General features: G+C 43.0%; 3 protein-coding genes across 5 annotated transcripts in view; 2 read left to right on the forward strand and 1 right to left on the reverse strand.

The window, feature by feature from the left end:
• The window catches only part of LOC135239788 (steroidogenic factor 1-like), an 11,533-nt gene extending 8,452 nt beyond the window's left edge, over positions 1-3,081 (forward strand). The window contains exon 6 of the mRNA XM_064308735.1: positions 2,078-3,081. Within this exon, the coding sequence (XP_064164805.1) occupies positions 2,078-2,331 (254 nt within the window). The 3' untranslated portion in view covers positions 2,332-3,081. The remainder of the gene's footprint in view (positions 1-2,077) is intronic.
• Positions 3,082-8,778: 5,697 nt separating this feature from the next.
• On the forward strand, positions 8,779-14,859 carry psmb7 (proteasome 20S subunit beta 7). 2 transcript variants are annotated; one of them, XM_064307101.1, is made up of 9 exons: positions 8,779-8,950; positions 10,666-10,759; positions 11,512-11,609; positions 12,165-12,305; positions 12,431-12,546; positions 13,225-13,283; positions 13,597-13,748; positions 14,158-14,184; positions 14,590-14,859. In XM_064307101.1, exons 1-9 carry the CDS (start codon positions 8,889-8,891, stop codon positions 14,699-14,701), a joined length of 861 nt encoding a protein of 286 aa, XP_064163171.1. In that variant the 5' UTR covers positions 8,779-8,888; the 3' UTR covers positions 14,702-14,859. The 2 variants fall into 2 exon arrangements, with proteins under 2 accessions (XP_064163171.1, XP_064163172.1); XM_064307102.1 differs by lacking the exon at positions 14,158-14,184 and having other exon boundaries at positions 8,782-8,950.
• A 5,797-nt stretch (positions 14,860-20,656) lies between these two features.
• nek6 (NIMA-related kinase 6) overlaps positions 20,657-25,000 on the reverse strand; it is a 36,068-nt gene continuing 31,724 nt past the window's right edge. For both annotated transcript variants that reach the window (XM_064307738.1, XM_064307737.1), the window contains 3 exons: positions 24,607-24,701; positions 22,199-22,312; positions 20,657-21,104 (listed from right to left, as the gene is read on the reverse strand). In XM_064307738.1, coding sequence (XP_064163808.1) covers positions 20,994-21,104; positions 22,199-22,312; positions 24,607-24,701 — 320 coding nt within the window. In that variant the 3' untranslated portion in view covers positions 20,657-20,993. The remainder of the gene's footprint in view (positions 21,105-22,198; positions 22,313-24,606; positions 24,702-25,000) is intronic.

Genomic DNA, 25,000 nt, shown 5'->3' on the forward strand with positions numbered 1-25,000 from the left:
TCTCTTTCTCGCTCTCTCTCTCTCTCTGTCTCTCTCGTCTCTCTCTCTCTCCCTCTCTATCTCTCTCTTTCTCACTCTCTCTCTCTGCAATTCACTTCCCACTCTCTTCTCTTTCTCAAATTCTCTCTATTATTCCTCCTTGTTGTCTCCATCTCTTTGTACGATTCTCTCTTATTCTCTCATCGTCTTTCTTGTTCTCTATTTTACTCTCTTCTCAAACACAGGGAATGCCTGTCACTCCCTCTCACTTTCTTCCTCATTCCTGCTCTCTCTCTCTCTGCTGTGAATCCCCCATTCAGTCGAGTTAGATTTATCAGGGAATGTTGTGCTCACCTTGAAAGAGATGGCAATGAAAAGATTACTCAGAATATATGATTATCTCCAGAATGTTGCGCACTGTGCCCAGATGCTTCTGGGCAAGAAGAAATTAGAGGAACAGGCTGATCACCCGAGAGACTGACACACACACACACACACACACACATACACAAATTATTGTAGATACATTCATGCACATACACATTCTTTCTTACCCACACAAATGTATTAAGCACACACAGACACAAATGCACATGTCCCATAAGAACACATCTGCATAGACACATGTATGCATTCTTATGCACTTACACTACATAAACATGCAGAAAAAATGAATTTGTGGACACACAAGCAGCTGTTATACAGAAAAATGTGGACGACTGCATGAAAGACCATTCATAACAGAAAATTCATGTATACAAACGTGCATGGTTCTGGTTTGACAAGCGCAGTTGGTTCCCTTGAAAAACACCGATTATTGTTTTCCCCTTGTCACAAAATATTTCTGTTGAGCCGTGTCTGACTGTTTGGTGTCTAGTTCTCCTGTCGGTTTGGAATACAGTAGCAAGTTGATCTCTCGCCTTCTCAGTTCAATTCAATTCATTTGAGTTCAGTCCAATTTGATGATGCTTTAATGGCAGAACTGGAATGTCATTGCCAGAGCATATGCGAAGCATGATGAAATACAAAATAGCTAACTATGTCAAACATGCGTGATGAACTATAATCAAATTAATTTTATATTAATGTTATATAGTACCTAATATAATCACACATTTCTCAATCCTTTTCTCCACTTCCACGGTCTCTGTGGCCCTCTTCCTTCCATCATTATCTTTTTTCACTTCCCCTCTCTCTCTGTCTTTCTCTCTCTTACCCTCTGTTCAAGAATGCTTTATTGGAATAGAATATATTATATATCATAATGTATTACAGTATATTGACAAAGCTTTACAAGTACTTCTACACACAAACATTTATTTATTTATTTATTTATGTTTGTTTGTTTGTTTGTTTGTTTGCTTTTTTTCCAGTATCTCTCTAGTTTGTTCTACTGTGTCCCTCAGGTTTTGGCAGACATGCCTGTTAATTTTGTGCAGCACCATTTCTCTCCCAGTAGAATTTGCAAGAAGTTCTGGGAATTTTTGCAGTTGGCTTTCCAGTTGATCCCAAAATTGTTTGATGGGGATTGAGGTCAGGGCTCTGTGCAGGCCAGTCAAGTTCTTCCACACCCTTTATTGATGAAACCATTTCTATATGGACCTCACTGTGTGTCTGGGGGCATTGCCATGCTAAGACAGAAAGGGCCTTCCCCAAATTGTTGGGGAAGGACAGAATCGTCTAGAATGTGAGTGTATGCTCTGTCATTAAGTTTTGTCCTGATACTTTTGGTCCTATAGTGTAGCTTATCAGGATGTGCGAGTGGTGTTAGTTTATTATTACTTTTTGGATACATAGTAATTTGGCTGTGATCTACTGTAATAGGAGTGTTTGTGACAGTAAATGGTAATGGTAAATGGACTGCATTTATATAGCGCTTTTATCCAAAGCGCTTTACAATTGATGCCTCTCAATCGCCAGAGCAGTTAGGAGTTAGGGGTTAGGTGTCTTGCTCAAGGACACTTCGACATGCCCAGGGCGGGGTTTGAACCGGCAACCCTCCGACTGCCAGACAATCGGTCTTACCTCCTGAGATATGTCGCCCCAGTAAAGGCTCACAGAGAAACAATGACATCTTTCTCTCTTTGCGCTGGTGCAGATGTGAAGTTTCTGGAAGGCCAGCAGTTTGTGGAGAGCGTGCACGAGCAGGTGAGCGCGGCTCTACTGGAGCACACGCTCTGCAACTACCCGCAGTCCCTGGACAGGTTCGGCCGGCTGCTGCGTCGGCTGCCCGAGCTGCGCAGCCTGAGCGTGCAGGCGGAGGACTACCTGTGCTACAGGCACCTGAGCGGGGAGGTGCCCTGCAACAGCCTGCTCATCGAGATGCTGCACGCCAAGAGGGCCTGCTCCTGAGGCTCTGCCCCCTTCCACCTTAACCTCCCATCCAGTAAGCAGACACCTCCCACAGAATGAAAGCCTGTTCTTGAGGCTCCACCCCCTTCCACCCTAACCACCCATCCAGTAAGCAGACACCTCCCACTGTATGAAAGCCTACTATTGAGGCTCCGCCTCCTTCCACCTTAACCACCCATCCAGTAAGCAGACACTCTGGAGGCTCCGCCCTTTACTGCCTTAACCTCCAATTCAGTGACTCCTCCCTCAGTAGGAGGGAGCCATTTTGCATCAGTTTGTGCAAAGAGTTTGAGTATCTCATATTTCCCCTCTGTTGCTACTTTTTAAGCTAATTTTCTTCCATGCATGTTAAATTTCTCAAGTAGGCAATGCTGCTCCAATGTTCCCGGTTTATGAAACGGAACTTTTTAAACTCTCAAATGTTCTCGTGTGAGTGCCATGTAATTTGTGGATGTACAGAAACAGCATTTACAGCACAGGCGTGGATCCGAGAGCCCGAGCACCCGCCCCTTTTGCCCAACGTGCCCCTATGATACGGCAAAAAAGTTTTCTAAATATTATTATTGTTGCTGTCATTAAGTTTCATTAATTCATTTAGGTAACGTGTATTCTGTAAAATAACTGTTTGACATAAAACTGTTTTTCTAGGTTGGTATGCCCTTTTCTTACTTTCAGCACCTGCCCCTGGTTGGCAAGGAGAAACCTCGGTAACACGGTACAGCGTACCTAAAAATAAATAAATAAATGAATGTACTATTGCATTTCAATAACAGTCAACAGCGCATATTCTCCGTCTGTGAGTCAAGCTTGTCCTTTCTTTCGGCGAGGCAAAAAAAAGCTGAGATTGAGGCAACGAAAATAGTCGCCGCGCTTCTGTAGCGGAAGCTCTTTCAATAAAAAGCTGATGGAAATTAAACGACGGTGACAAAAGTTTGTGTGCGCGTGGCGGCCGGAATGAAAAGGATGTTCGAAGCTACGCCCACGCACACCGCCGCAGCTCCGCCAGGAAGGCGCGAACTCCTACACATCCACTACACCATTGTGCGACTATTGTGAGAAAGGTGTTGAATAGGAAGATCAGGAAGCAAACAACATGTCGACTAAACGCGCCGCTGACGGGTTTGATGCTAGCAGCTGCGAAGACACATCAGTTATGAGTATTTAAGTTTTTATACTGTACGTGTAGTCCTACATTCATTTTTGAAAAATGAATACTAGAGGGAATAATAGTCCCATAAAAATGATTTATAAATAATATATGTTCAAAAAGTGATTGATATTATTAAAAGGAAGCATCAGGAATAAGTGAATGGAAAGCAAATGTTTTTGTTGAGTTGCTGAGAGAAAAATTCTCGCTGAGAAAGAATATGAGTGTGGTCCATGATGCCCATGATAGTTTCAGAATTAAAGACCACATTACAGTTACTTTATTTTATTTTATTTTTGAACCGTTTGTTCTGGCATGTAGGCCTGCCTGTTTGTTTCATAGTGGTTTCTTAGCCTTGGTAACAACAGTTATACATCCCTGTAACATTATAAAAATGCTGCACGAACATGTGTGGCCTTTTCAGACCGTAATAGACAATCTGACATTCCAGGCATTCAGTTTTGACAATAGATTGTGTCCCCTTTCAAGAGAGCACAATGCTTTGCCTGTTATGAATCTCTACTGTAGAGCATGTTTATATGTAAAATATGTGATGATAGATCTGTACAGGAACTAAAATAAAAAAGAGCAAAAAAATGGAATATAAGCATATATGTGCATATACATGTATTTATATGAGTTGCATTTTGCATTTGTGCTTGTGTTTCATTTGACCGTGCCATTTTTAGAGTGCTCGGTTGTCTGGTTGGTGGGAGCGGACTGTAAGCATTTACCTTTAGAGGTCATAATGTCACATGTCCCAGTGCACTGGAGCTTTCCCTTTCAAAGTGGGAAACATCCTCAATAAATCAACCAAATTTTATTTATATAGGCCTAGTACATTTTACCAAGACTTGGCCACAGCGTGCTTTAGAGTAGGCTGTAACCCGGCCTAAACCCTGGCAAAGCACGCCAGTGGCAGCAGTGTCAGGGAAAACATGGCTGCACTAAATGCTGCTCTAGAGGTGAATTCACCATTAGCAGAGCAGGTAGGCCACCTCGGGGGTGGATGGCTACAATATATTTTCATTTGTATTGTTAAATGTTTCAAATAACATGTGGAAATACACTGCAAAATATACAAATTTTCGCTGCTTTGGTCTCAGTGGGATAAACAGTGTCTTTTTTTTTTTTTTTTTCACAAAAAAAGGTAGAGCAGACAGGCCATCCTACTTTTTGCTTTATCTAGACAGGTAGAAAGCAGAGAGGGTGACATGTAGAGATGGGACTATAACTCAGAAGATGCTATGGCAGGGGATCAAACCCCCACCCCATGCAAGAGGATTTCTTTATGAGTTGAGAGTTGGCTTCACTATGGACTGCACCAACTGCCTCACACAAGACCATAGGCTGCTCGAAGTGTCTCACTGGGATCTGAATATAAATCACAGAATGTATTTTTAAACAAAATGTATTGAAATATATTGTAATGTTTTGGAAACTGTAATTAGTGTCTCTATGTGTCCAAATAATCTGTTGTACAGTGTATTTTTCAATATATGGCAATATATTTTCATTGTATGGGAGGAATAAGGTGGCTGAGGGCAAGGTCATATCCTGAGCTAGTTAACAGGGTCAAGGCAGACTGATGTTTCCACAATGGTGTCAAACTGGAATGAAGCAGTTGGCTCCAATACATGGATATATCAGTCTGTGTTAATTCTGTTTTAATAACTCAAGTCATGTGGTGACATCAAATCGTACGATGTCACTTCCTGTTTATTTGGGGTTCTGTCAGTATCTCCCTCTGTTCTGTCCGAATGTGTCAGAATGTACTCTTTTTTGAAGGGGGAAGTGAAGGCTGTATTGTGTATTTATTCTACATTTGAAAATATTAAATACAATTATTTAAACCAGCTCTTTTGGTTGTTTCCAAGCCAACGTATCCCTTATTTTCTTCAAGGGAACGCACAAGAGAACTGAGAAAGAGCTCAACATCATCAAAAACATGTAATGCCAGTAAACAGTACTAATGTAATAAAAACAGAAAGAAATACCTAAATGCCAGAATTTCCATTTTCAGATCAACTGTTCATATGTATGATCTCAGAGATGTTTAAATGGCTGGGAGCAATATGTGTTACGCCTCTGACAGAGATAAATAAGAAATGTGCAGAATTTGAGACATGAAAATATGGAGAATTACGGTAATATGCAGAATTCATATTGAGTGAGAGAGAGTGAGTGTATGTGTGTGGTGTATGTGTAGGTGTGTGTGTGTGTGTGTGTATATATATATATATATATATATATATATATATATATATATATATACAAGGGCTCAGTAAATGCAGACTGTTCTGCATTTGGCTTCTCTGTGAATGGGAGACAGAAGGCAGGAGCAGCACTCTTTTGGGAGCAGGTGTTGGAGAGGCTGATGTGCTGCCCATCTGAATGCGCTCCTCCCCTGGCAGAGAAAAGCCTGCTGTTCGTAAACGCTCGCTCTGCCAAAGCACCCGACCAACACGCTGTCTGAAGTGCCACTCTAAGTCCTTTTATTGGACATTTCATTTGAAAATAAAACAACAAACAAAAAAACCCCATCTGTGATAAAGATTATCATATGGGCCTAATAAAGGGTTTCTCACTGAAAACCTTGTGACTTTGAAAAGCCACGGGCTCTTCCTGAGAGCACGAAGAATCTATTAGCAGGGGAAACACAACTTTCAGCACATGAACACACGAACGCACACATGTGCAAACACACACGCACACTGGAGTATCTCATTCACTGATTTTCAGGTGAATGTGTTTTCATCCAGTCCACAGACAGATAAACAAACAGGTAGGAAGGGTAGACTTCTTAAATATGTTTTTTTGTGGCTCTGGGTACTCCATTGCGCCTCCCAGTGTCAAGCTCATTATGAAGGGGATGTAAAGGATCAGCTGAGATTCACTGAGCCTTCTCCCTTTTCCGGAGCACAGAGATCTCAGATAGCTGTCTTGTGTCTGTGACTTCCCGACAATTTTACTGGCTGTGCTTACAATCCTTGCCAGTTTGCTCCTGTTCTTGGCCCCAAGGTTGTGCTAGCAAGCTGAAATATCAAGAGTCAGAACACGTTCAATGAGGCATTTGTATCCCAGTACTGAAATGTCTCTACTTACAGCAAACCTTTAACTTTCTTACTCTCTCCTCTCCTGTAGTACTGTGTGGACTGTAGGGTGTGAAATAGTCACTAGCTCCCCTGTAGTACTGTGTGCACTGTAGGGTGTGAAATAGTCACTGGCTCTCCTGTAGTACTGTGTGGACTGTAGGGTGAAATAGTCACTGTCTCTCATGTGGTACTGTATGGACTGTAGGGTGTGAAATAGTCACTGGATCTCCTGTAGTACTGTGTGCACTGCAGGGTTTAAAATAGTCACTGGCTCTCCTGTAGTACTGTGTGGACTGTAGGATGGGAAATAATGACTGGCTAATGATAAATGTACCAGTTGGGAGCCAGTGCTCCCAGTTCAAGAGATATAATTTCAAAATATGTTGGGAAACGGCTGTATTGTAGTGATTGTCAAACCTTCTGTAGCTTCTCTATTTTCACTAGTCATTGTAGCCTCCATGCAAACACCTTTCATGCTCTTTATGGACCAGAACAACAATTTAAAACTTTTCTATTAAAGCACCAGATGGGAAAAATTATTTCAAAAACAGGAATTATTTTTACAGGATATTTACTGCCCTCTAGTGTATTATTCTTGAAGCATCCTTTTGTTTACAGTATGTGGCTGTTCCCTTCTGTTCCAGTTGAGTACTGTGCTTTAAGATTCATATTGATCTTCAAGCAGCCTCACTTGTCAGACTCACAGCCTTATTGTACTCTGAGCCTGGCCAGGTTGACTCAGATGTGAGAGAAGTCCATCCAGCCTCCAGGCTGGGTGCTTTGCCAATAAACCAACAATCAGTTAGTTTATTCTGATTAATCACAATCTTTTGTCCGGAGTTTCATTTGGAAGTGGCAGTTCAAGCCAACTCTACCATCAGTCAAACATAATGCTGTCCTTGGGAAAAATCTAGCCTTGCCTCTCAGCAACTTCAATGCTGAAGCTGAGGTGATTCATTGCTGGATCTAATAATAAGCAAAAGCTCTTCTTTTCATTTCTCAGAATTACCATTAAAACCCATGAATTGACAGGGTATAAAATAAATTGACAGAAATTATTATTTGTGCAAGTTATGAATACCTTTCTCAATTATATCTTGTCTATCATTGATATTGCGAGTGAGTATTTGTGACCTTCCGACCCAACAGTTGGACAGCTTTATAATATTTTGTCGAGCTGGAAATTAAGCCGACAGCATCAAATATTCTTCTGTCATTTGTATTCAGATATCTCAGGTGTACAGGTGTTGTGTGGTGAAAACATTCACACATGAACCTTTTTCTCATGTGTTTTTAAATGCTATAATGGTGCAAATAAGTTACGTTATGAAGAACAAATGCAATTCAGTTATATCAATACAAACAGTTTTTCAGCGATTTTATGCTTCTTTTTGGCGACTTGTCACTTATTTATCCAATCTATTGAAAACCAAAACTTTCTTTTCACGTTTCTTCTTGAATTTATTTTTTTGTTTATATTTGAGTTTATATTTATGTATTTATCTTTTAATTTTGACATTTTTGGTATTTATGGTATGATTTTGTGTTGTGTTTTGTGTTATATGAAGTTGCTGCGATGTTTCTAAAATGATTAGGGCCTATGTGCAATATTAAGCTATATACGATCGTGGTAGAAACCTTGCAGCGACCTTGCAAAATCATACTGGGCACAAAGTCATTTTATTGTTTAACGATTCTTTAGGTTAACGTAAATTCCGAACAGGAACTGTTAATAACTGACTCTCACGTAGCCAAGCTACAGTGGCTATAAAATTTAATTTCTGGGTTTCATTGCAACAGTAGAATAGTTTTTCATCGTTGATGGCGAAGCATTAAAATATATTTATGGTATATTGTATATTTATGGTATATGGTATAATGTGTTAGTAATTAAAGTTAATCCAACTTTAATGCAAACATATACACCATATGTTTGCATTAAAGTAGGATTAACTTTAATTACTAACACATTTGTAATCCATCCATCACAAAACAATTTAGAAGCGGGAGATCTGAATGTTATAACATTCAAAATGTTTTTGAGGACGTGTCCAATACCATAAAAAAAAAACAAGTTTCGAATAAAAGGTACGGTGTCAAACTTTGCAAAAACGGTTTTTTGCTAACAGGGGCCTAAATTTCGCACCTTTTCCTGACACTAGTCGTTAAATGAGACTACAACTAAAGGTAGACTGAGCTGTAGTCGTCCAGAGAGGGAGAGCACGGGACCAATTGAGTGTGACTCCGGGGGAATGTGAGCGCAAGCAGCATCCTTTTCTCTGTTTCCGGGAAGCGGCTTTTCAAGATCCAGAAAAATGGCGACGTTGTCGGAGTGCCAGGCTCAGTTCGGAGGTTTCAGTTTCGACTATTGTAAGAGGTAAGAATCGCATGTGAATAGAAAGGAGAACCGTTTATAAGCGCTGCTTTTCGGAGAGCGTTTCGGACCTAAGATTTACATTTGTACGCTGGTTTGGCACCTCTGCCCATTGTTGCGGGTTTACGCCTTGCTAGCACACGGCCTAGTTTGGCGTGACTCAGTAATTTCAGTCATCTTTCTGGTAGCTTGTGATTTGCAATTTATATGAATGGATGGACGCAGCTGTGTCAAATATTTAATCTGAGTATTTTGACTGGCAAAACATTGATCTTTGACAATTGTTTTGAACGAAGTTTCGAGTCGTATAATGACGTTGGCCCCATACTACACGCATAATTCGTATTGCTACACTAGCTAGCTAATTGGCATCCTCATCACAATTTACCATAAGTAACAAGGGAAACTGCTATTTTTTTGTGAGGAAATAGCCGAACGTGTAGTAAAAATTAAGCGAATTATACCTGAATGCTTGACTAATTAATTAGGCTATTACGCTCGAGTAGGCTAATATTGTGTATACACATTTGTAATCTGACAGGTAGACTATTGCACTTCCAATAAAAACACTACCATATAGTTTACACAAAATGCCACGTGTTTCGGAATTATTTTCTTATATTTGCTGTTTTGTAATTTTCTAAATGCAAAAACAAGTCATTTTTACATAAGGTTTCTGGTGATTTTATCTGCAGTCGACATGAAATCACAAATTTTCTCCTTAAATGCGGCATAGTGTTTAAGACGCCGCCTAACCAGTGGAAAGGTGATGTCACGGTTCTGGCCAAAATTGAGAGATTTTAGGACTTCATGGGAATCGTCATTTGTGGCTACTGTTGACGCCTGGCTACGTAAAATACGGCTTATGACGTTCATGTTATAGAACAGTGGTTCCCAACCCGGGTCCTGGCGGAACCCCTGTTATGCTGGTTTTCGTTCCAACCACTATTGTAATTCCAGAATTTTGACAAGCTGTTTATTTTTCTTAATTAGCTGCTTTTCATGTTTATCTGGATTTTTTATCCGTTAGAAATAGCTGTGCATGTCACAAAGAATAAACGTCCCATGCTCACATTGTGTTTATTGTGTTATATTGCGAGTAACTGCATAAAAAGAGTTAACACAAAATTATTGAACTAATGAAATTAAAGACTGAGGTGAATCAACAGGCTTCTAATTTGTGAAAGTGTGGACACGTGACCACTAAAACTAAGCGTTTGGTAGATAATAAAGAAGTATGAAAATTATTAAAGAACCTAATCCTAAATGTGTTCAATTTGGAACCAACTGATTAACATCAGTGTTCAATTTGATCAGTTAAAAAATGTTTCCTCTTTATGTAATTGTGCTTATTGTGCTATATTGCAATCAATGTGAACATTTAAAAAATATATATTTTTATTCCTCGTTAACTGCATGGCTGTTTCTGACATAATATGGCTTAACAGGGCAAATAACTCTTTAAACATGAAAAGCACTTAATTAAGAACAGTGAACAGCTTGTATAAATTCTGGGATTGCAGCTGTGGTTGGAAGGAAAACCAGCATACACAGGGGTGAACCAGTTGGGAACCACTGCTCAAGGCCCAACACTGGGGCAATAGGCTATTTATTATTTTTAATGTTACTGCTGGCATCTCTGCCCATTTCAGTCACAGGGATGCTCTCTGTAAAATCATGTCAGCCGGCGAGTGAACCTGTCGGTGTGTGCTTTCCAGGAATGCCCTGCTGGAGGCGGAGATAACCAAGCTGGGGTGCAGCGTTCCTGCAGCGAGAAAAACTGGAACCACGATCTGCGGGGTGGTTTACAAGGTGACTAAAGTTCTAGTCCACAACCTTGCCTGTTCTTTCTTACCTTCACCAGGTTAATACTGTCATACTAGTCATGCATGTGAGTGGCTGCAGGTTCATGGTCTTCTGGATGCAATGACCACCGTCAGCATCGCCGTTCCTCCCTCTAGGCTCCACAAAAATACTTGTGCTTTAAAAGGGTGAAATATCTCTTTAAGAACGCACATGGCTGTTGTGTGAATCTGTGCCAGGAAGCCAAACATGTTATCAGGCAAGTGTGCGTGTCGTGTAATTGAAGCTTTCAAAGACTTTTGTCAAGTTATATACTTCAGTAGGGGATCCTAGGAAAAGGGTTTATTTGGCCAGACAGAGGACGTTCCTTTTGCAAGGCCAATGCATTAATGCCCAGCCCTACTCCTGAGGGCTTATGTTCTGGAACTTTCTAACTTATAGTAATTGAGCACGAGATGTATTGATTTCTATTTTATTCAGGGGGAAACCAATTTGGAATGTTTCTGTTGCTTCTTTGAGCCAGTAGATCATATTTCTTTTGTCCAAGGCACAGACAAATTGCACGTTCCTTGGATTTTTTCTTTTTAAGTTACAGGTTCAATACTTTATTTTCTGTGTGCTACAAACCCAAGTAGCATCATTTGGATTTAAGGTTTTGTTGGAACAGACTATGTTACTGGAGACATTTTTTTATTTTGTCAAAAAAAACAAAAACATTTTTGATGAGGTATAGAACAATGACCTCTGCTGTGTCCCTTCAGGATGGCGTCATTCTGGGGGCTGACACAAGGGCCACAGAGGGTATGGTGGTGGCCGACAAGAACTGCTCCAAAATCCACTACATCTCCCCCAACATTTAGTGAGTACACCTGCACCTGCCCAACATTTAGTGTAACAGTGCTGTAGGGATAGCTGTGTAAGGATATGCTTAGCTGTGAATGTGTAATTGCCTTTTTATCGAGAGCAAATAACTTTGCTCTCGATAAGAGCATTTGCCACGTGTTCCTAAAGTGATTTAGTCAGTATGTGCAGCATGCAGTTACATCAGCAAAAACATGACTTGCAAAATTGTAGCCGTGTCCCACAAGGGAGTGATATTCGGTGTTGTGAACAGTGAGAGTCTGTAATCTGTCATTTTATTTATTTGCTTGGCAGGTACCTCTATCCAGCACAACATGAGTCATTTGTCTTTTTCTTAATACAGTGTTTTTATATGGCTGAATATTTATGGAAGCTATTCAGATTGAGGGCAAAACTTTGAGGCTCAGAGTCCGTTGTTCCCCAGTGGGGTTGAAGCCCAGTGCTGCGTTGATGTGAAGTCCTGACTAGCTGCGTGCCATGTGATTGATGGTAGTGCTGTGATGTCATAATGCCTGACCTCTGACCCGCTCCCGCTCTGCTCTGCTCTGCTCAGCTGCTGCGGGGCGGGCACGGCCGCGGACACGGAGATGACCACGCAGATCATCTCCTCCAACCTGGAGCTGCACTCGCTGTCCACCGGCCGGCTGCCGCGCGTGGCCACCGCCAACCGCATGCTCAAGCAGATGCTCTTCAGGTGGGCGGCGCCGCCGACGCATGCCGAGTCTGGCCAGGGACCCCCTGCAGTCCCTCCAGGGACCCCTAGAGGCCCCTGTGGGCCCCTCGCTGATCTCAGTGTGATCTCTGATCTCTACCCCACAGGTACCAGGGGTACATCGGTGCGGCTCTGGTCCTGGGGGGCGTGGACTGCCTGGGCCCCCACCTCTACAGCATCTACCCCCACGGCTCAACTGACAAGCTGCCCTATGTCACCATGGGTGAGTGCCCCCCCCCCCCCGATGTGCTTCTGTAAAAGCCTGTAATCTCTTGTTCTGATCTATCAAAAGCTGTTATAGCCTGTAGCATTCTGTAACAAACTGTCACTGCCTGAAAGATGTGCATCTAATTATCAGGCAAACCTATTCCCTTATTAAAATTCAAGTAGGCAGCACGCTGCCTGAGAAGAGATGAGCTGTGATTGGTTCACCTTACCGTCTGCCTGATGGGCACAGTAAATCAAATGTAGTTACAGAACAATCAGTGTTGTTGAGAGGTAGTGAGGGAGAAGAGCGCTCTTTCTCTTGCTTCCCACCAGAGGGTGCTGTTGTGCAAGTACTGTGTTCTTTCTGTGTTAAAATGTGTTCTTGTCAAATTCAGTTTATTTTAACCAAATTCTGTCACTGGAGTTTTGGATGCTGTTTACAGCTGTGGGGTGTTGTTTGCTTGTCTTTGTGTCTTAAAATAGGAAAAAAAATCTTGTATGTTTGTGTGGTGACTGTGTGGTTAATTTGTGAGTAAACGTGTGCTTGAAGATGTGCATAACCACAGGGTTAATTTGAGTAACCACGTTGTTGATGTTTGTAACCTGTGGTTAATTTCTGCATAACCGTGTGGTTAATTTGAGTGACCGTGTGCCTGATGATGACCGTGTGCTTGGTGCTTGTATTCTCTCCTAGGCTCCGGGTCTCTTGCTGCTATGGCAGTGTTTGAGGACAGATACAAGCCGGACATGGAGGTGAGCAAAGAAAATCCTCACATTCGTCATCGTACGCTCATCTGTAATACCTGTTAGAGGTGTTCATTAACCTCAGGGTCCACAGAATCCTGTAATACGCAGTGGGTGTGGCGGAGCACCTCCTGCTGTAACTCTACCCTCTCTCCCACATGCAGATGTTGACATTAGGCACAGAATATCCATGCTCTGGTTCAAACTTTTATGAAAGTAATATAGTTTATTCATGTCTCTCTCTTTCACTGTCTCTCTCTCTCTCCTCCTGTCTTTCTTTGTCTCGCTCTCCTTCTCCTCCTCCTCTTCCTCTCTCTCTCAGGAGGAAGATGCCAAGCAGTTGGTGAGAGACGCCATCGCGGCCGGTATCTTTAATGACCTGGGCTCTGGCAGCAACATCGACCTGTGTGTGATCACTAAGGGCAAGGTGGACTACCTGCGCCCCTTCGACGAGGCCAACAAGAAGGGAGTCAGGTGAGACCTTTACCACCCCCACCCCTACACTCCCACAACCCCAAACCCTGCCCTCACTGAAGCCCTGTCTCTGGAACATGCAGGTGAGCTGCAGTGCATGAAATGTCTTCTTTTTTCCAGTTCTTGCATTTGCATCCGTACTGATCAAGTAATTAAATCCCAGTTTATTTACTTCATCAAAGTTTCACTCCTCACCGGTCCTTTATTGTCTGCCCAGATGCATTTATTCATTTATTCACCTGTCTGTCCATTCGTTAATTCTTTATTTTTTCATTCATTCATAGATTCACTCATTCATTAATTAATTTACGACTTATTCATTCATTGCTATTGAGGCGTGTTGCGTGCACGTTAGTTTTTGAGTATCTGGAGTGGGCATGTGTGCTAACACAGCCTGTTCTGTCTGAAGATTGACCGCGCTCGAACCTTCGGCCGAGTAAGTAATAAAGCACGTGTGTGGGAATGATGTAGCTTCAGCACTAGCCTGTCCTCATCTCCTACTCACCTCACGAGTGTGTCCACTACTCACCCCATTTAACACTTTAACACTGTGTGTGTGTGCGCGTGTGTGTGCGTGCCGGAGTGTGATAGTGTGTATGAGTGAGATAGATGGAGTTTTTGATTGTGTGTGTGCAAATAGGGGGTTCTGTGCTGTCTCAGAAATTGCCACCAGGTGGCACCAGCGAGTCACCTGGATGCCACTTAGGGCCCACAGGGCCCAAGCTGTGGAGACATGTCTTTAGGGCAGGAGCAGCATGTATTTGCTTGTGTTTGTTTGGAGAGGGGGAAGAGGGAGAGAGCCTGTGAGCTGACCAGAGTCCTCTCCTTTTCCCCCCACCAGAGCCGGAAGCTACAGATACAAGCATGGCACCACGGGCGTCCTCACCAAAGCCGTCACCCACCTCCACCTGGAGTTGGTGGAGGAGACCATTCAGACCATGGACACGTCCTGAGTGTCCGGCCTGTCTCCCCTGCCCCCCCCCCCCCCACCTTCAACTCCACACCCCACCTCCACCCTCCATTACCACCCTAGTCTCCACCCAATCCCATCCACCTGTTCCTTTGTGTCAGACCCTTCTCTTGGTTTACAATAAAGACTTGTTTAATGAACCGTCTGCCTTTTTCCTTTGGTTTTGGTAGGTTAACTTTGTTAGCGTTAGCAGCCATAGGTGAACATATCACAGACTACCATAAACCCTGTTGATAATACACCAGTTGTAGCTCAATGATCATTTAAAAAAAAAAAAAAAAAAAACCAAGCCAGACAAGGTTGTACTTTAGAAAATAATATTTGGCTAACCATAGCTCGTAACCTTAATATAACTTCCTTGAACGTCTTCAGCCAGAATCTTAACGTAAACTCCACTAACATAGTTTCGAAAAAGCCTAACTGCAATTGACGTTATTTATATTAATGTTCCTGTTTGTTAACTTTAAGCCAGTTTTATGAGGAATATAGAGTGATCACTGTTTATAATCAGTTTGGATTTTAGGGCCTCGTAAAGTCCGGGGCGAGCTCTCTTGACCCCCCGCACGTGGGTGTAGTAATATAGCGTTGATTAAAAAGCGCTGTCACACCGTTCTTTTCTCCCTCTTTGCTTCTCCGCTTACGCCAGACTTCACAGGCAAGGTTGACCAGCCAGTGGCCTATTGTAATAATCTATGGATTTTGCCACATATTTAATCAATCGGTCTGTGCAAGATTTTAGTTTATTCCGTCAATGTCCTAACCGTGACATCATGAAAAATAGGCTTTTTCCACTGTGGGCATTTACATCCCAATTTCTCATTATTTATTAGCCTTGTGTTTGGGGCGAGTCTCATCCGTGGAAGCCTGAGGCAGCGGTTAGATCCTGCAGCTGCTGCCTGGCTTGGCAGACAGCAGATTAGGCCAAAGAAACGAGCAGATGTTGTAGTTCTTCTTTAAGAATCTTAATCCTAGACCTACCTATTCAATACTTGTTTTTGTTATCGTAAACTTCCTTGTAAATCGTTTGTGTATGCGGTTCTGTGGGCCGAGGGCGTGATGTCTTGTTAAATAGGCTATGCGTTCCTGTGCTGTCGGCACCATAGCTGTCTGGGAACGCCTGATCTGAAGGGTCGTCTTTCGTTGACAGTTTAACGTGAGTCACTCTCCGTTTTACCCCTGTAAAAACGTTGCGCAGCGTAGCGTGGACCGAGCAGGCGCTGGTATGGGCCCCGAAACGGCCGTTAAAATGGAACGCGGCTCGTAGAAGGATTGCAGTCTTGTGTCTGTGCTGCATGCATCTCAGGAAAAGACTCTTGTCTGTCATAAAAGTCGCTTGTCCTTCTGGCGTCACAAGACAAGCCTGTGTTCTGCCTTTGATTGTATGTGGGAACGTAAAGGCCGACTGGACCTTTCAGTTGAAGCAATGCAAGCATTTTCGTCTGTCACAGGTGGAGTTATCAGTCTTGTGATCGCGGACCAGGGGGTGGGTGTGCGGGTTTGCGGCGGTCAATGACCGGAGGCCGAGTTGGATCAGTGATGACATCACAGAGGTCTGCCGTGGCTTTTGTTAAGAGAGCCCGAGTGTGTGGGAGTAAGGCTGAGCACGTGAGTCAGCAGATGCGTGACATTAATGCGTCAGGGTACAGGCCTACGACTGACCGTGCGGTCTGTAGGCCTGGAGGTTTATGCATGTACTGCTACCGCTGGGCAAAATCGTGTCTTTGATGCTCGTGGAACGTCGGCTGCGTTGTCCGTGTGTTGCTTCTCGAGTAGCCAGAACGAAAGTTTATAAAAAGTCGCCGGACGTCGTTTAGATCACTGTTAATTGCGAGTTAGCGTGAGTTAGACTACATCATTTTGCGTTTACCGATGTTTTGGAGTTCAGCTGTGGTCTCAGACCTGGGTCAGCATCGGCAGATGCACCGGGGAGCCAGGAAACGGGCGACCTGCTGGCCCATGCCACGTCGCTGGGCATCGCCTACTCAGTGGGTAAGTCTATGCGGGAACGTCCCAACTCCCAGGGGCGACTTGAGTTGCCACTGGGTTTGTGAAAAGATCTTCAGATAATAAAGGTTGGGCTTAATGCCCTACTTTAATGACAGCAGGTGTCTGTGGGGTTCTCTAGCTTTAGTGTATCAAATGCTGTACTCTTGCAGGAAGATATGGACCTAACGTTTCTCAATCTGATCCAGAGTTTACAAAGCCCCATCAGGGGCATAGTAGAGAGGGAAAAGATTTTTTTTTCTGTGTTTCTGTGCAGTTTTGGGAATGCAAAAAATCAATTTAATTTGGGTCCAACTGCAGTACTCCGGGCAACTTAATGGGTACAGATGGATGTACACTAAATGTTGGGAAAATGGTCTCTTGAGTGAGAGAAGATGCCAGTTTGGTTTTGAAAGAGTTGAATCCTAGGGGCAAAAAAAGTGTCCTGTAAGTGATTTGGCCTGATGCTTACACAACCATAAGCCAAATAATTTTCCTAGAAAAACCATCAATGCAACCATTAATACGAACCGTAAGGCTCCAGTTTCGCGAGTCAATGTGCCAAATAAAGTTGGGCGCCTTGAAAACGTAATTGCATCTCTGGAGACATCTTGTTTTCCTCAGTTTCGCCTCTAGGATTTCACTCTTTGAAAACCAAACTGCATCCTTCTCTCACATTTGAGTATACACCCGTCTGTACCCATGAAGTTGTCTGGATTACTGCAGCTGGTCCAGAACTGGTTCTAAGGTGTTCTATTATGCTAGCTAACTAGCTTTGGAGCAGAGTGCTTTGCGGGGACTTGAAGCGCACCAAACCAAAGCTCCAGTGGCATCGCGACAACAGCGTGAGCCCAGACTGCGTGGTTTAAGCTTATTAGCGCCCTGAGAAGAGTGTTGCTCTGTAGCACACTTTCCCAGAAGCACTCTGGAAATCCTTTTCAGTGAATGTCGCTCTGTAGTAAAAACAAAACATTTCAGGGTTATCAATAAAAATGATTCCCTATCGTGGGCTAAGCACTTAGAAATCCAAGGTTGGTTCTCGGGATCTTATGTGCAATGGAGAAGTGTGTAAGTTTAAGATGTGCCGCTTATTTTCTGAGACAAACTGAGATGTGTAATCGAGATCATTATTGATCCCCCGGCACACCGTTGTGCTGGCCAAATTCCTACGCTTGAATAAATCTGGCCACTGTGATATTAATTGAAGCATCTCTCCTGTTAACCAGTAATCCTGCCCTCTTCACCTCAGCTAATATGAGCGGTGTGTTCTAGAACAAAATGGCTGCTGTGCGTCACCTGGTTTGGCATTACATTTTGGTGATGGGCAAAGTTTGTTTCCCCCTTTCGTGATGAAACCCTGTGAGATCATGAGGTACGATTCTGTGGTTTTATGAAGTGTAATCTGCAAATGAGTATTGTTCAAATAGAAAGCATGTGAATTATAATGTGATTTGATGTAAATGCATAAATTAAATTTTTAAAAACTGACACACTTGATAAAATCATCCAGAAATATAGTCTTCATTTTATTTTCACCTACAAAAATCCAAGTCAGTGTGACGCCACAAGATTAAAATCACAGTGATGTCAAATATCAAATTCTTCTAAGAAACTTTAATAAAAAAAAATAAAAAAACAAGGTTCATCTTCGAAATATTCCTTTTAAGGGATTGATAAAGGAAACACAAATTGCATAATGATTAAATCAAGAGATTGGTTATCTTGAACTGCACCAAGATCCATGATTTCAGAGTACTGAGGTATTGCAGAGATTGATGAAAGCTTGTAAACCTGCATTCTACATCTGTCCTTCCTAACATTTTTTTTAGTTAAAACATAGGCGTTATTTCTGCATTAACAGTGTCCTCTTTAGGAATATAACAAAAAAAGTGACACCATCATTACAAAAGTAAAAGAAGAAATCCCATGATTCCTTGCAGGAGCCTTCTGGTTCCTTAGTATTTCGCTGTCCTCTCCTCTGGTTGTGACAGGCTCGGTAAATCTGCTTTAGACTAGCGGCTGGTGGCAACAACTTGTCAGACAGGAGCTGCAGAACCTGCTGTGGTAGACCCTCAAAAGGAGGTGCAGTTCCAGGGATGGCCAGGTGAGGCAGCAGTGGGCTCCAACATGCAGATGAGTTATTATTCTCTTCTCCAGTGGACTGTTACCCCTCAAACATGACAGTTTGGCCTAATGTAATTTTTTTTCCATTGAGCTGTTAGGTTTGCTCATTGGCAACTTGAAGCACCAACAAGAACGCTCTATCATTGGCCACCAGCAATGATCCAGCAAAAAAAGTTGGCCATTTGTGTGGTTTGTTCAACAAATCGTTCAGTTGTAAATCAGCTGACATTTTGGGTGTATTAGAAGTATCCAACTTATTAATGCTGGCAATATGTTCAGAATGGCAACACAATGTCCCGTGTTGGGGCAATGTAGTGTGACAAAAACTCTCTTTTATTTTTTCTTTTATTTTTGGTCTATTCTAATGCAACCAATCATGTGCCAGAGCTGGCCTATGATGGTGACCATCGCCCACTAATATCCTAAATGTGGACAAATCAGATCACATTTACCGTGAAGCACTGTGACAACAGTAGCCAACCGTAAAGGGTCACGCATTGAGCTCATCATTCTGCGACATTAGGAGGCTACTTCCCGCCCCTTTGTGTACGGTGCAAACGTGTTTCCAGTCGTAACAGGCCGTGCACAACAGAATGTTCGTGTGATTTTTGTTTCCATGGAAACGATGCACTGCACACACCACCGAGCCAATGTCAGAGCACTGAACGACTGTTGCCTGGGCAGCCTGCAGTATGAGGGCAAAAAAAAAGCCCAAAAACGTTAACTTTGGAACTATAAACTGAACAAAACAGAATTGAGCAGTAAGCCGCTACACAATTTTATATACTCTCTGGAGTTCCAGGCACTTTGGTTGCGCAGCAATGGAAATTATGTTTAACTGTTAAAAATATATAATGGGTGGAAAAAATGGTAAAACTTGATATGGAGTCATGAAAATATAGGGTTAGTGTAGCCCCTTAGGACAGGGTCTTAATGTGGTTCTGTCAAATTTGAGATTGTATTCCAAACGACTATCCGCTCCCTACGGCAAATGATCGCATAATGGAGTGCGCACTTAAATGGCAAGACAGTGTGCTTCGACACACTTCAATGCCAGGTCTCTGACACTGCACCTTGTATAGGCTTATATAGCCTATAGGCTACTTTAGCACAGTAAAACAATATAAATGTCTAATAATGGTTTAAGGAAATCAAAACAGGCTCCTATGTGTCACGCTAATACTGAGTGAAATGCTGAATTTGTATAGCTAAAGTAAGCATGTTCTTACTAAAATTCAACTGACCTTTAACACATATGTGTGTTTGTGTTACAATAATCATTACTAACACTACAGTATATATGTAACATGTAGCGCAACTTGTTGATTTCTGGCTATAAAATGAAAAGATGGTACAATCTCACCCTCAACTTGTGCGATGTTCTAAACGCAATATATTCCATGTTTTTTATTTTTTTTATTTTTTTAGAGAGCATGTGAAGAGGGAAACTAAATGACATAACTAGAAAAGCAGAGAAACAGAAACCCAGAGGGGGCAGTGCTATTTTTGGGGGGCACTGGTGTGACGCGCATGCAACAAGCACTCTGAAAGTTATACTGACCGCACTGACTGTGTGGGGTGGGTGTGGCCAGTCCCCAGTGTTACCTGGCACAGGTGAGGCCTGACTAGGCTGTGGATCAGCCGGCCTTGTTTAAATCAGAGTAGAGGGAAGTGGGGAGCAGTTTGGAATGCAGCCACTGTTGCTTGGACACAGACCCCCCTCTGAACTTTTGCAGAGGACTCTGCATCACCATCGCCATGTACAGGATTTCCCCCTCCTGTCAATCAAGATGAGGCTCCACCCCTTCCCTTCAAGCAATCACAGAATGTCTTTGTATCAGGTTTATTTTTATTTTTTTAACTTTTATTGTTTTTTTTTTAATCCCCACCATATGTAGGCCCTCATTAAAAAATGAAAAAAGTTAAAAGATTTTCCAAAAAGAAAGCAAATAAAACTAAAAACGAACGGGCAGAACCTGCCCTTTCTCTAACGTTCGTGAAACATCGAAAATTCCATCCATTCCAAATTCCAAATTCCATCTCGGAAACAGAACCGAAGGACCGGGGTCCAGGCAGGAGCACGGGAGAGGAGCGGACCGTGTCTGTGGGCGGTCGTGGTTGCGGTTAGGTTCTCCAGAGCGGAACGTGATTGGACTCCTCAGTCGGGTTCAGGTGCTGGAGGTCCACAGCTGCATCTGCCGGGCGAACTGCAGGACGAAGACGATGTCGGGCCGCTGGTCGGGGTCGGGGTTGATGCACATGCCCACCAGCTCCCTCAGCTGGGAGGGAGACAACGAGGGGTTAATGCGCGGGGTCGCGAGGGCTAGCACGCCGTATCGTACTGCAGCACAGTACTGTGTTCACTGTGTGAACTAAACTGTGTTCTTGGCTAGAAATAGCTGTACAAAATAAGTATTGTACCTTACTGAACCTGTGTTTAGCAGTTGTCTATGACCATGAAATGCACTTTTTGTACGTCGCTTTGGATAAAAGCGTCTGCCAAATAAATGTAATGTAATGTAATGCTGTACGCTGTGCTGGTTAAGCTGTGCGCTGTACGCTGCGCTGGTTAAGCTGTGCACTGTACGCTGTGCTGGTTAAGCTGTGCGCTGTACGCTGCGCTGGTTAAGCTGTGCGCTGTACACTGCGCTGGTTAAGCTGTGTGCTGTACACTGTGCTGGTTAAGCTGTGTGCTGTACACTGTGCTGGTTAAGCTGTGTGGCTGTACGCTGTGCTAGTTAAGCTGTGTGCTGTACACTGTGCTGGTTAAGCTGTGTGCTGTACGCTGTGCTAGTTAAGCTGTGTGCTGTACACTGTGCTGGTTAAGCTGTGTGCTGTACGCTGTGCTGGTTAAGATGTGTGCTGTGCTGGTTAAGCTGTGTGCTGTACGCTGTGCTGGTTAAGCTGTGTGCTGTACGCTGTGCTGGTTAAGCTGTGTGCTGTACGCTGTGCTGGTTAAGCTGTGTGCTGTACGCTGTGCTGGTTAAGCTGTGTGCTGTACGCTGTGCTAGTTAAGCTGTGTGCTGTACACTGTGCTGATTAAGCTGTGTGCTGTACGCTGTGCTAGTTAAGCTGTGTGCTGTACACTGTGCTGGTTAAGCTGTGTGCTGTACGCTGCGCTGGTTAAGCTGTGTGCTGTACACTGTGCTGGTTAAGCTGTGTGCTGTACACTGCGCTGGTTAAGCTGTGTGCTGTACGCTGCGCTGGTTAAGCTGTGTGCTGTACACTGTGCTGGTTAAGCTGTGTGCTGTACACTGTGCTGGTTAAGCTGTGTGCTGTACGCTGTGCTAGTTAAGCTGTGTGCTGTACGCTGCGCTGGTTAAGCTGTGTGGCTGTACACTGCGCTGGTTAAGCTGTGTGGCTGTCCGCTTACCTTCTCAGAGTAGTGTTCAGGGGGCAGAGGAGGGTAGTCACACTGCTCAATCTTATGGCACAGAGACAGCAGGTTCATTTTATCCCCGTAGAATGGGCTCTGCAGAGCGGCCATCTGCACAGAGATGATGATGATTAGCTGGCTTGATGAAGGCGGCGCTATCTTCTATTCTCTCAGATCTTTATTATTCCTCGTAAACGAGGTTTTTAAGCTTGACATACAAAATTTCACTACCAACTTCCTTAACCCTATTTTGTTGCTTGTGCGTTGTTAGTCATACTATTCATACTTTTTAAATGATAACAACGTGTTTCATAAGGTGGAATTCAAATCTGACTTTAAACTAAACTGGCAGCAATTACAATGGTAACAGAATTTTTGGCGTTAAGCCTATATATAATGCTCGCAAGCTACCTAGCTACCAAGCTAATATTTCCATCCTTATTTTGAAAACAAACTACATTTACTATCTAGAATGACCCACCTCCTCTGCCTGACTTTATGGTTGTATTACCTACTGTCTCCTACAAACTGAAATCATTTACAAAAATAGCTAGGGCACAACTCCACTGCTAAAATAGACCGTCAGCTAGCTAGTAGCAACCTGCTAACATAAAAAAATCTTTATGCCCAATTCCAAAACAACTATGAATAGGTGGGTAGATAGCTGCTTGTCAGCATATGACTACTGTATCTAGCTAGATTAGGCAGACTTGTTACCTAACATGAAAAAACAAATGTTACTTGATTATGACCTCGTCTATTAAATATACATCTGCTAGCCAGCTAACATAAAATTCGCCCTCTCTGTTTTGTATAATTTGCACAGAGAATTCTAGGCTGTTTCTGTTATTACAAGACGTGTCACATGAATGCTGTTCCGTGGTCCCATTGGACGAAACCACAGGAGGAGGGTGAGTGTCCCTGCTTTTCATAATTGCTGTGCTTTTCTGAGTGAAAACGTTTAAGTACACGCACACACACACACTGTAAATGTGTTGATTTTTCATTGTTTAATGGTGCCAATGCTTCACTCTGTATAGGCGGCAGTGTGTGATAATGTCAGTGTGGCAGTGTATAATGATGTCAGTGTGTAATGATGTCAGTGTGACAGTGTATAATGATGTCAGGGTGTAATGATGTCAGTGTAGCAGTGTGTAATGATGTCAGTGTGGCAGTGTGTAATGATGTCAGTGTGGCAGTGTGTAATGATGTCAGTGTGGCAGTGCGTAATGATGTCATAGTGTGTTGTTGAGATTTGGCTGGGGTGTGGTAAGGCCAACAAAGGAAACAAAGCTCTGATCTGGTCTTTGTGCTGAAACTGTGTCAGAGCTATGCAAGGAGGCTGGTGTGGAGTGCAGAGCAGGGCATGTGTCAACAAGAACACAGTACACACACACACACAGTCATACACACACACACACACACACACACACTCACGTGCAGTCATACACACACACACAGACACACACAGTCACACACAGTCATACACACACACACACTCACACAGTCATACACACACACACACACACACATAGTCATACGCACACATACACACACATACAGTCACACACACACACACTCACGTGCAGTCATACACACACATACAAGCACACACTCACACACACACACACACACACATACAGATACAGTCACACACACACATACAATCACACGCAGTCATACACTCATACACTCACATAGTCATACACACACATACAAGCACACACTCACATGCAGTCATACACACAGATACAATCACACAGTCATACACACAATCACATACAGTCATACACAAACATATACTCACACCCAGTCATACTCAAACATACACTCTCACAATAATTCACAAACGTACACTTACACACAATCATACATACAGACACACACATAATCCCACCCACAGTCATACATATACACACACAAATATGCAGTCATACATACTGTATACACGCAAACGCACACACTCTCATACTCGCACATAGACACACAAACATCCATGTACACATACACAATCACATGCAGTAGCACACATACATGCAAACAAACAAACGCATGTACTCATACACTCAACAGAAGTAGTCATACACACACATAAACATACACTCACTCACTCACTCACATCGCACATGCAGTCATACATACAGTACACAAACATACACTCAATCACACATGCAGTCATACACACACAAACATGCACTCACTCAATCACACATGCAGTCATACACACACATGCACACACTCACACAGATATGCCCACATACACATATACACCGTTTTGTAGCACTTGCAAAAAAAAGACTGTAGTAGTTGGACTGCCCCCTCGTATATAAATGAAGGACCATGTCAATTTCACAGATGTGATGCATATGAGTGCGCAAGTCGTCACATGATCAGGTGAGGCCTACCTCATACAGCAGGCACCCCAGGGACCAGATGTCTGATTTGAAATTGTAGCCACCTTCGTGGATCCTCTCTGGAGACATGTAGTAGGGTGTTCCCACTAACACCGAGAGTAAAAACACACACACACACACAGTATTAAAGGACTGCATATTCCGGAACAAAAGAAAACTTTTTCTGTGCCTCAACACATTTTGGAAAGTTGCACCGAAGTGTTGAACGACGGCCTTGAAGGATTGCGATGAGCAACAAAAGATCGCTTATGAACCCACCAATTAAACACAAAGAAAGCAATCTGGAACAGGCTAGGTGGCATTGAAGCAACTGGCTGAATCACCTGGCTTATATTTCACATACCGTACACTTTAAACAGCTGGATATTTACAGAGGAGATTTGGG

Source organism: Anguilla rostrata, chromosome 14 (genome assembly GCF_018555375.3).
Source record: "Anguilla rostrata isolate EN2019 chromosome 14, ASM1855537v3, whole genome shotgun sequence".
Lineage (NCBI taxonomy): Eukaryota > Metazoa > Chordata > Actinopteri > Anguilliformes > Anguillidae > Anguilla > Anguilla rostrata.